Source organism: Nansenia antarctica (assembly GCF_963989245.1).
Source record: "Nansenia antarctica genome assembly, chromosome: 1".
NCBI classification, from domain to species: Eukaryota; Metazoa; Chordata; class Actinopteri; order Argentiniformes; family Microstomatidae; genus Nansenia; species Nansenia antarctica.
Window position 1 is genome coordinate 39,085,989 of NC_137674.1, and position 12,259 is coordinate 39,098,247.

The window sequence follows — 12,259 nt, forward strand, 5'->3', positions numbered from 1 at the left end:
GTGCTGTTATACTGAATATCATCATTTAAAAAGTGTTACAACCCTCCCCATACCTGGCAGCCATTACAAAGCTAACATTTTTCAGCATTTGCTTGCTAGCTAGCATGAAAGCAGCACATCAAATTAGAGTAGAGAACCTTCTACTTAAAGTTATATAAGTGTAACACTTGTATCTACAGCACATTGGACATTAAGCAAAATACAATTGGGATGACAATATTTGGTTTCTTACCAGAAAAATACTGTAGGTACACAATTAAGGTCTCAATTCTCAAAACAATTTTAATGCTTGTTTTGCAAGGAGACTATGCTGCCATTAGGGGCATAGTTAACAGTGCATCTGGTGTTCCACAGCAGAATATGTTCCATCTGAGGTTTGAATTAAGATTTAAAGATTAAAATGACTGATCTGATATCTGTATGGCAAATGAGCCCTATAGACATGAAAGGCAGTGTGACTGGACACAGACGCAGACCCATGCAAACACACATATTTTAGAGAGATGTGTTCTTTATTCCAGTGTGACAGATATGGGAAATAGCCGTACAGAAGACATACTGTAGAAAGGAGACACATACATACAGTATCTGAAATGGATGCAGGCAGAAAGTGTGAGAGAGGTGAGTCTCAGGCTTCGTCATACTGAAAGGTTGAGAGAAGGGAGCTTTGAGACGACCCATAACTCTACCCTTTCTTAACATAACATTTTTGGTTTACCATTCAAGAAGATGTTTGTGGTTATGATAAGAGAAATTACATACAGGGTATACCTGAAAAAGGTTTATTGGGGGAGTAGATTGGATTCTTGGAGTGGATTGTTCTTCATAAGGACCAGAAAATAGGGATGGAATGGTCCGTCATATTTTGCAGTCATCTATTTCTCCTTGCACTTGCGGGGCAGGGGTAGACAGAGCTCATGCAGCCGTGGCGAGGCACTAGCAGAACGGGCGGCTAAGCTAACAGTGTAGGGGTTGTAGCCTTGAAAAAGCGGCGTCCTCTGTTTGGGATGTGAAAGCACCTGGACCCTCTCACTGGCCACTGCCTCTCTCACAAACCCTGGAACAGGCCAGCTCACAGGGCGGTCTGCCGCATACTTGGGGTGGTCAGACTTAGGGACTGAGGAGAGAGGGAGGAAAAATAGAAAGTGTCTCATTTTAGGTTATCATCAAAGAGGTAAACAACTAAAACCATGAATTCTTTAGAGATAATCATATGGGTTAGGGTTAGGGTACTTGTACAGTGATATTGTAAGTCTAAAACTAAAAGGATAGACTATTCTGACCAAAATTAGTGCACTATATGGATAATAATTATAACTCTATTATAGCTCTAAGGTAGTCAGACACTATATATACGGTATATATCATTTGAGATTTGCAATGATTGTCTCACTGGCGAGGAGCTGTACTCGTGAGGATGCTGTCATGGGATGGGGAGCTGCAAGGGAGGTTTTGGAGCCATGGGGGGAGTGGAGACCCAGTCTTCTCTTGGGCCGAGATAACTGACAGATCCTGGGGCTGGCCACTGCTTTCTGCACCGCTTTGCTCAACTACAGTGGAGTAAAGGGGGTTGGAGGGCAGTGAGTAGCAGGTAGGCCAGCCCCCATGATGGGGCATAGGCACTATAGGCATAGTCATGACTCATATATGCCTGATGATGAACGGTGACAAAGTCTGAAATCACACTCTCCAAGTAGGCCTTTTGGAAACAGCAAACAATTATCTGTGAAGATTGTCTATGATATTAATCATTTACAATACAATACAATCATTTTCAAATGATTGAATCTACAATCTGAAGACATTGCTAATCTGGTGTGTGTAGTTCTCACAGTGGCCAGTAGAGGACGATCAGGCTGCCAGCCGGCAGTGGGCAGGCGAGCCAAGGCCAGAGAGCAAACTCTACGAGAGGGAGAGGCGGTCAGAGCTGCCACACTCACATCCCATACTGGAGATGGTCTGAGGAGAGAGGGGAAGAGGGAAAAGAGAAGAGGGGGCAAGAGGTAGAAGAGGATAACGTGAGTAGGAATAGAAGAAGAGGAGGAAAGAGTGGGGGCAGGGGCGAGAGGGAGGAAAACAGTGGGTAGAAGAATAGATGGAAAGATTGAATGCATGAATGGATGAATGCTAAAATAGCAGATAGATACATGGTAGATACTTGGTAAGCACACACTCACCCATACATAGATGAAGCTCTCTCACCTGCTCTGTTCAAAACCAGAATTCAGATGCTTTCTTCCGCACAGCTGGGACCAGTGAGGTGTCAATTCTACAACGCAGAACCATTAGAAGGTATCATTAAAAAAGGACATGACAGGGGGAGGGAGAAGTAGGAGAGAGATATAGTCCTCATCTTACCAAAGGTGGTAGTAGAGCCACTTTTCTCTTGTGGTATGTCATCCAGCCAATAGACTGACCGACTATAGAGATTAATAAGATACATAAGGTCAGATCATGCTTTAGTCATGTCCACAGTGAATATTTGGGTGCATTCGTAAATTCGCTCTGAGAGCACCAGAGTGCACACTGGGGTAATTTGATGATAATTAATTTGATTGGAGAAGAGGCATTCCATGAGTGCTGATCAGATTTCCAGAGCAAATTTACGAACGCAGCTTTTGACAGCACAAGCCAACACATCAGACAGTCAATAATGTCAAACCCAAATATAACAAAGACAATATAACATACAAACAAAAGATGATGGAGCTCATGTTTGAATAGTACAAGTAAATATCAAACTCTTTTTCATAAGAGTGCCAGACATGAGCAATGTGACAATCCTTACTACCCACTATGGGGTAAGACAATCCTTACTACCCACTACTGGGGGATCATATAAAGTGACTTATTGCTGTAGGCATCGCACACACCCATTCCCTCATGCGCATTAAAGCACAAACACAGAGGCACACACAGGCAAAGAGTCAATTTGTTAATGTACCGGTCAGGGAATCTGAGCAGATTGGGTTTGGCACGTGCAAGCTGCTCTATCCTAGTAGCCATGGATACAGGAGATGCTGAAGGGGAACACTTATGTTACGGTTTAAACTATTTCCTTTACATATCTCCTCCTAGACACAACTGTTCTTCAATGGGAAACACTTCCAAGACATTATTGACTTTAAAAGCAATTAAAAGATCTACTCATGAATTAATTTGCGAAATACATTTTTCAAATAGGCCTCTATATGTAATCCAAATGATAGGCCAATACATATTTAACAACGGAGGTATTTGACCATTGCATTGTTTGTCGTCGGTAATTGAGTTGTAGGGTCAACTTACACGTTCCAATGCAAGGGAACAGATATGCCTTCCATAAGAATACAATTCACAAATATCATACGAATATAAGCCTACTACAATTAAAGATTTCAAGCTAAAAAGGCGACATGTAGCACATTCCGACTGCAACCCTACCTGTCGCTGCCTTGTGCTCAATAGGTGGAAACCCACGCGCTGACACCGACACTGGCGGTTGCTATAGTATCATGTGACGCGGTTCTACAATTGATTGACGTGAGGTGAACAACAATTGCTATTTATTACGAGGTTCATAACTGATGGAATACACAGACATATAATTACCAGGGGGTTATTCCACGAACGTTGATTAGTATATCGGTGATAAAAAAAATAATCCTGCGATCAGGCAACTCGGGATTGGAATTCAAGCCTCAGGTGATTCCTCGAACGAGGATCAGGCTTAAGTTGTGTCATGAGTGTTCACAGAACACCGGCTTCGAAATCCATGATATGGGCGCGTGCACGCAGACATAAAGAGCCCTGAAGAGTCAAACTGTCGAAATGAAGATACTGCACTCTTTTTGCGCAGCACTCCTAATTATTGATCTTTATGAAGACCAAAAATAGGATGTAAAATAGTGCAATACTGCCGCAATTAACAAGGCGAGGGAAATGGTTTGGCAAGATATTGCAGACCGATTAAATGCGTAGGTCATACTAGCCCCAGTTATTGTTATATGTTCATATTTTAATAAATACATATTTACTACTGTGGTGATATCAGCAGCAGGCTACAAACCATCACATCGTCACAACCATTTTACTTTCATTTTTTACTTTGCGTCCCACCACCAAGCCCCCCCCCCCTACCCCCCTTGTGTTTGCTGTCCCTCCTGTCGTTTTCTCAACCCTGTTTGCTCCACCTGCCCCTCATCTGTCTCCCCCAAACCAACCCCACTGCATTAATAATATATTATAACTAACTAGCCTACATACTGCCTGATTACTTGAACACTACTTCTACTGAAACATATGTACTGCTCCATATCTGTACCATATTGCACAAGTTCAAGTAGTAGTCAGGTGGTGCATAAAATGCTGTGCAGGTAGCAGTGAGACATAGACGGTGTGTATGACAGTGTATTCCATCTCACTGCTACCTGCACAGCATTTTATGCACCTGATTGATTGTTGATTTTGTTTACACTTTTTAATGTATTGATCTATCAATCTATCTATCTATCACACTTTCAAAATATCAAGTTACCTATCACACAATCAAACTATCTATCTATCGATCGATCACACTTTCAAAATATCAAATTATCTATCACACAGTCAAACTATCTGTCTATCTCGTGTGAAGTGGGAACTAATATTTCCTAAAAGACACTTGAGGAACTGTCGTTGGGGATGTAGTTTCCGCCAGTGAGCCTTTTTTGACGCACACATTACCTAAACCAGCCTGTAAGTCTGCTCGGGACCAGAATTACTCAGACCAAGCAGCGAATTATTTGAGCCACATTGATGGAACCGACCGCAAGCATATTTAAACCTGGATCAGAGTTAATCGCGCTTAGTGGAACGGGCCCCTGGACAAGCTGCTACTTCTATTACATTGACCTTCTGACTGGTGTCGATTCAAATAAATGGCCATTAGTTCTACCTAAATAGTCTCTTTGTCGATATTTGGCGGTATCATGTCAATGTATCAAAGAAAGAAATGAGCACCAGTTGTTTAAAAACAAAATCACACTTTTATTTTCAAAGGAGATGAGAAAATCGTACAAACAGCACAGTTACCTTATCTACTGAGATTTCAGTTAATAAATCATTATTCATCTGTTCATAAACCTAAAGCAATGGTTTATGACACAAATTGCTTTAATTAGTTTATACTGTTTAATTCTATGAGAGGCTCCTACAGTGCTAAAGCTAAATGCACCTTTATTTGACAAAGTAACCCTGTGACTGCCTAAAGCCCCTAACACAGCAACAGCAGAGTAATACACAGTAGGCAGTCAGCTACAGCTTCATAAGCAGACAGTAACAGGTAACATTCATAGGCCTCTATTCTGTTGGGGGACAAATCTACTGTTAATAGATAGCCTGGGGACGTACAGTATATTGTATTAGATTGACATGTAACAACAATAATACTGTTTCTTTGGGCAATAATACAGTAAAGTGAATCAAACCATCAAATTTGAATACAGGTACTATCCAATAGGGCCTGAGCACGACACAGGTATCCAAAACAGTTGCCCCTAGATGGAGACCTACGGTCAGTTTAGTATATCCTCCCTAGTGGATTTAGAGTAGGTAAGTTGATCTTTGATCTGTGGTGTCCGGTACCCTTGGGGTTCTTTGACAGCATAATACAGGTTTTCAGTAACAATGCTGGTCCAAAAGCACAGGTCTGTGGGGCGGAGCAGCCAGTGCAGTCAGACCAGTATAGGCCCGTTGGTAGAGAGGGAGGAATGATGGCACCAAATGCTCCACTGTTCATAGTAAGGTGAGTCCAACTGGAGACAGTCTTTCATCCCGAGTCAGAGACAGGTGAGCAGGGGGCAGGTAAGAGTCCGACCAGAGGATTCAGTAGCACAAGGGGTTCGTGTGTGTGTGTGTGTGTGTGTGTGTGTGTGTGTGTGTGTGGTCAGTGTGGTGTGTCAGAGGGTCTGCACTATAACAGGGTAGAGCAGAGAGAGGTGTTCTGCCCCTCTGATAGGCAGCATGTGGGTAGTGTAATAGTGAATGACCTCTGGTATAGATGAGAATGGGGGGCTGTTCTCCCCAAGGACATAAAACCTGTCTGCAGACCGAGTGAACTTCATATGCATGAAGCCCTGACAACTCCTGAGAGAAGGATAGAGAAGAGAGAGTTACTAGTATCATAGGAGGCCTGATGCATCATAGAGGGTGTGATGCTCTGTGTGTATTATGACTAATCTAAAAACATTTTTTTTTGTGACAGAAGCCAATGGGTTGTGTTGTGCATCATTAACATCAGAAGTGTTGGTATGCATCATGATATTTAATGACTGTAAAGGGTCATTGAGGCCTGTTACAGTCATGAAATAACTTCAATTAGTGAGAACACAGCCCTAAAAAAACAACACAATAACCCAACACTGAATTCTGTGTATGAAATAACTAGGCTGTACAAGGCATATAAGCTAAGCGTCCCTGAGAGCCAACAGCAGTTAAAAACTACTGATTATTCATAAAGGGTTGTCTGTGTCTGAGGAAAACATAGACCTCCCCTTTAAGAGATGTGCCATGTTGTTCTAATTATAGAAAGCGGAGAGAGAGAGAGAGAATAGGAGGTCTAATAGAACAGCTACAGTCAGCTATTACAGCTGGATGAAACATCAGGGACAGACAGAGGAACAGACAGGGTAAACAAATATTAAATTAAGCCTTTCACTAACAACTGTTCTCTTTAAGAAACTATGGATACAAACAGCAAGCAGTCCATAGAAAGGGAAGGAGACGGTCACAGACACCACCAGGTTAGGGGACTGTTTGAGCGTACCTGAGGGAGAGAGAGTAGTCGTTGCGGCAGGTCTGACTGTTCCTGACCAGGTAGGAACTCTCCTTACACAACGTCAGCAGAGATTCTGCTTCCGGCCGACTCAGAGCACCATGGTACCACCTGGTTACACATTACAGCGTGATACACAGCTAGGGTTAATATTACAGCAAGGCACACAGACAGGGGACATATTACAGTGTGACTCACAGCCTGGGCCTATTACTAAATAATTCACAACCAGGGGAAATCTTTTGTGTGACAGAAAACCAGGGGACATATTACATGTTGTGATACACAGCAACATGATAAAAAAGGCTGCATTTTATCGAATTCCTTTTAAATGCATAATTTCTTCTTTGAAAGATGGAGAGATGGAGAGATTCGTTTTCACCTATCCTGTCTTCTCACATCACTGCAGAGGAGCTGTGTCAAGGAGATTATTAAAGGGATAGTTAACCTAAATGACAACATCTAATAATTGGAGGAAGCAAATATGTGATTTTGTAATTTGGGAGAATTATCCCTTTAAGCCACTTTAAACTATTGAGAGGCAACCAGAGTTTGACCCTTGTCTGAGGATGGACACATACACTTGTCGCTCCAGGGACAGGAAGGGATCCACTCTTTCCCCCAGGATAGGGGGGGTCTCACCAGGCCTACGAAGGCTGGCTGAGCCCCCTGTGTCTGTGGGGCTGGTCCTGGGCAGTCTAGTCGACTCTGAATGGGCTAGCGAACGCTCCCACTCCACACCCTCAAACTGAACTAGGGAGACACACACACAGAGAAAGACAGATGTCACGTCATGTGATACAAAGACAGGCCCAGCTTGACTTCTTATAACATGGCTTGAATTACAATCTACGGAATGCCTCAGACCAAAATAACACACAACACATCTCATCAAATTACCTGCTAGCGCCTTAGAGATGTTGTTCTTCTTCCACTCCCAGGGCTGGTCGTATTCATCGGCAGGCCTCTCGTCATCTTGTGGCAGCCTGCTCTCCCTGCCCTCTGGCTGGGTTAATCTGCCCTCTCCCTCCTGTGAAGACGCCACCGCCCCCCGATGGCAGTGCCGGTTACTCTCCTCGTAGGGGTTGTCATACAGCTGATCTCCAACCCCGACACTGGGCCTGCCTCTCTCAGGTCCCTGCTGTAGTTCTGCACACAGAACATACACAAATCAGTTAGTCTATGTATCTATCAATGTGAGCCAGACAGTGGTCTCCCCCCCACGAGAGACAAGGCAGTAGGCACTAGGGGTGCAACGGTTCAGTTGGCCCACGGTTCGGTACGGTTCGGTATTTTGGGTCACGGTTTTCGGTACGGTTCGGTTCAGAAACAAATGCTACTATTTATTTACAAACTGTTACTTTACTTTATTTTGCTTATACATAATATGGAACTTTAACATACACATGTATATGTTATGTATATAATGTATATATAATTGTATATAAACAAAAAACACTTTCAAATGTCCAAAAATAAATAAACACTTTCGAAAGTAAAAGTGCACTTTAGCCTTGACAGCTGGTAGCCCGTATACAAACAGGAGGAAAACAAATTCACACTACAAAAGTAACACTTTCCACATAGCGTTCCAACATGTCATGTGTTGTATTCCAACGAGTTGCGACATCGTGGATTAATTTGTGTTTTGGTAAGTCTAACATATCTTGTTTAATTGTCAGAATATGGTGGGCTGTGGTGCTTTTGTGGAAGAAAGTGACTGCATGTCTGATCTTACCCAGGAGGCTGTACACTGGGGTTATTGCCACTGCCTTCTTGGCGGCGAGATTTACGACGTGCGCAAAGCAGCCGATCTGTAGCCCCAGTCCACCAGCTTCATGGATCGCATTTACGATATTTGCTGCGTTGTCTGTTGTTACGGGAATTGTTATGTTTGGCCTCTCCAAATTCCACTCAGTCACTGCATTTGTTAGTTCCTCTGCTAGGTGCGCGCTGGTATGGCTTTCGTATAGTGGACGAGTTTGCAGTACTGCGCTCTTCATCTCCCAATCCGGTGACATGTAGTGGACCGTGACAGTGAGGTAACTCTCCGTTGCCCGGGAGGTCCAACCCTCCGTAGTCAGTGCAAAGCTCTGTGTTTTTGCCAAATCGTCTTCAATGCCTCTATGCGTTGTTTGGTAAATACCGGGGATTATTTTGGTGCTGAATGATGTACGGGAGGGGACACTGTAACGGGGCTCGAGAGTTTTTATCAGATTTCGAAAACCCAAATCTCCAACCACCGAAAAGGGCTGCAAATCCTTTGCAATGAACATCCCCACTGCATTGGTTATTTTTTTGTGTTTCTCTGAAGTGGTAGTGTACGTCTGTCCGAACGCATCAGAGAGAGACTGCTGTCTGTATCGTTGAGTGGTAGCGGCGAATATGCTGGTTCATGTTAGAGGTGCAACCATTTGCATATGGCACACGCTTTAAGCAGAGCTTGCAGACAGTAATATTTCTGTCCACTGTTTTCCCCCCCTTATTGTCGTATTCAACGGGAAAAGCGAAATGACCCCACACCGCAGACTTGTAGGAATCCGGGGCTTCCTCAAACTGTTGCGGCGCTCTCAGAGCTAATTTACGAACGCAGCCAAATCGCAGCATAAACCGAAAACCGTCACGGTTCACTAGTGAATTGAGCCGTGGAACGCAAACCGCACCGTCCGTAAAAAAACCGAGAACCGTTGCACCCCTAGTAGGCACTGACCTGTGATGACTCTCTGGTCCTCTGGGCCAGGTAGGTACTGACCTGTGATAACCCTCTGAGCCTCGAACGGCTCCATGTAGCTGCTGCAGTCTGCTGGGGTGGGGCTGGGGGTGGGGCTGGAACTGGGCTGCCAGTCTGCCTTGACTGGGCGAGCGTCAAACGGGTCAGAGTAGTCCGTGTCTGAGTCACCCACTGTAGGGGTAGAGGGAAGCACCTGAGAGAGAGAGAGAGAGAGAGAGAGAGAGAGAGAGAGAGAGAGAGAGAGAGAGAGAGAGAGAGAGAGAGAGAGGGGTGGGGGGGGAGAAGAGAACAATAGAAAGAGAAAAACACAAGGTTAAAATGGGTACATAATCTCATCAACTTCATTAACCCAATTCTGAACAAATGAGTGTGTGTGTGCTCATAGTGCAAGTTCATGGCATGTGAATGTAGGTCAATGAGCTTAATTAAATGTATGGCTATATCTGAATATTTCATTGGCTCTGAGAATACTGATGTATTCTGAGAGAAGTGTGTGTGGGAGAGAGAGAGAGAGAGAGAGAGAGAGAGAGAGAGAGAGAGAGAGAGAGAGAGAGAGAGAGAGGGAGAGAGAGAGAGAGAGACTTAGAATGGTGTGGTGGAGTAGAGAGAGATCATGAAGAAGGCACAAAAGAAGGATGAGAATAGGAAAAGAGCAAGGATAAGACAGAAAGAGGAAGGAAAGAGGAAGGACAGCGGAAGATGGCGACAAACATTTTACCAGTTCCTCCTGGATGGTCACTGGGGAGATCTTACAACGCCCAAACTCCTGCGAGTCCACTTTGATGAGTCTGTGCTTGGGCGATACCACCTTCACCTGAAATATTCAATATGGATTTTTTTTTTTAGGTGAAGACAGACAGGCAGGGTATATACAGGAATCTTGAGGTTAATTTCAATACCTTTCTAAGACTTTTTAAAGACCTTGTCAATATTTTTCCAGACCTCACCACCACTTGGAGCTGTAACTGTTTACATCAGTGACACCTTTAACTTAACAGTTTTCGTTTGTAATAGACTAGACCACTATCATATAACAGAATTTCTGGTTCATCTTGTTTTTTAATAAAACTAATAAATTCACAAACTTTTACTCAAAGTTTTTAGGACTCAAACTCTTTGGAGTCTAATTCTGAAAAATATCTACAAAATTCAAGACCTCATAAAATCGTGATAAGACTTTTTAATACTTATTAAGGGTCTTGATTTTCCCCAAATTAATTTATCAACTTGTAATACTTTTCAAGACCCCGCGGATACCCTGGACAGGAAAGTAAGGAGAAGAGAGCATGGGCCGGATTCGAACCGATGCCGACATGGGCATGTGTGCACTGTAGACCGCAGTGCTAGACCACAGGACCACCCGAGGCCACTCAATATGGAATTTAGCAGACGTTTCTGTGTTCAGGTCAAATCCCTGTCTGTGCCACACTTTAGTTTTTAAACCACCACCTATCCTTACCTCCACACCGTTGGGCAGGACTGAACCGAAGGCAAGGAACACAGGCAGGCTTACTGTCCCACTGCAGCCACCATTCTGGGGCTGTTTACTAGAGCTCAGATAGGGGTCCTCAAAGTCCAGGTCTTTTTGGGCACGGTAGGCCCGCAGTATCTCACTTTCAGTATAGTCTGGCCTTGGAGGTAGGGGGGGATCACGTCGGCTGCCAAAGTTCAGGTAGTCTTTCAGCCACTTTGCCATGGGTCTGGGCGATGAAGAGAAATCATTGGTGATCAATACAGGAGTTTCTGAAGCCCAACATTAGAAACCAATAAAATAAAAGTGGTGCTCCCAACTATCTATTAACAGCAGGGAGAATTAAAGGATGAGGTCTGCAAATGAGGTACTCAAGTTACTGATGTGATGATACTAGTGAATGTGTGCCCATCCAATATTAATCTACATCATCGTCTTCATTTTGCCCCACAAGATGAAGGTGAACACAGAGAGCAATCACAAACACCAACAATAGTGAAAGTAAAAGGAAAGAGGCTAGCTACTTAATTGTTTGACACTTGGTGGGTAACATGACACTACTAGACTCTAGCTAGCTACAGACGTGTTGAACCTGAACAGTTCATAAGATAGATATCTGTTACAAGATAAACAGGTTAGCGAGCTCAACATTTGATTTGACATATTTATGTAACAAGCCATGTAAACCCTGGTTAACAAGTCGTTAGCTACTCACCGTACGTATGATGTTAGCCAGCTAGCCAGTCACTTGTGTTGAGAGTTGTTCACCCCCCATCAATTCAATTCACATTCCCAAAATGCGACGCCGTCAGCAGCTGGCGAGCTTTCCCCACTTCAAGCCTCCCACTCTCTCGACGTCCAACCAGCTATCTGTCACATTTCATTGAAATGTACATTGTTGTAAACATCTGAATCGACTCGTTAGGTATCAACTGATTATAATGCTATTGTATAGCTAGCCTCTTCCCTGGGCGGTGAACTAGTATTAGAGCTAGCCTCTTCCCTGGGCGGTGAACTAGTATGAGAGCTAGCCTCTTCCCTGGGCGGTGAACTAGTATGAGAGCTAGCTTCACTTCACTAGGTGAACTAGTATGAGAGCTAGCTTCACTAGGTGAACTAGTATGAGAGCTAGCTTCACTTCACTAGGTGAACTAGTATGAGAGCTAGCTTCACTAGGTGAACTAGTATGAGAGCTAGCTTCACTTCACTAGGTGAACTAGTAGAGCTAGCTTCACTTCACTCGGAGCTTGCGAAAATTAAAGGG

At 43.8% G+C, this 12,259-nt stretch overlaps 1 protein-coding gene across 2 annotated transcripts; it reads right to left on the reverse strand.

The window, feature by feature from the left end:
- Positions 1 to 5,056: 5,056 nt before the first annotated feature.
- On the reverse strand, positions 5,057 to 11,910 carry LOC308166094 (SH2 domain-containing adapter protein F-like). Of its 2 annotated transcripts, none has more exons than XM_080540342.1 (8): positions 11,716 to 11,910; positions 10,984 to 11,224; positions 10,243 to 10,338; positions 9,546 to 9,717; positions 7,694 to 7,942; positions 7,375 to 7,546; positions 6,785 to 6,904; positions 5,057 to 6,105 (listed from the first exon to the last, which is right to left on the reverse strand). In XM_080540342.1, the coding sequence occupies exons 2-8, from the start codon at positions 11,218 to 11,220 to the stop codon at positions 5,919 to 5,921; spliced, it is 1,233 nt and encodes a 410-aa protein (XP_080396468.1). In that variant the 5' UTR covers positions 11,221 to 11,224; positions 11,716 to 11,910; the 3' UTR covers positions 5,057 to 5,918. The 2 variants fall into 2 exon arrangements, with proteins under 2 accessions (XP_080396468.1, XP_080396467.1); XM_080540341.1 differs by having other exon boundaries at positions 11,711 to 11,910.
- Positions 11,911 to 12,259: the final 349 nt, after the last annotated feature.

Excerpts from the sequence above, each read along its gene's own strand:
- LOC308166094 (XM_080540342.1), bottom strand. The coding sequence starts at position 11,220 with ATGGCAAAGTGGCTGAAAGACTACCTGAACTTTGGCAGCCGACGTGAT. Across the intron at positions 6,905-7,374 it reads CTGTCCCTGGAGCGACAAGT|GTGGTACCATGGTGCTCTGA; the intron begins GTATGTGTCCAT and ends ATGTGTAACCAG. Across the intron at positions 6,106-6,784 it reads GACTACTCTCTCTCCCTCAG|GAGTTGTCAGGGCTTCATGC; the intron begins GTACGCTCAAAC and ends TCCTTCTCTCAG.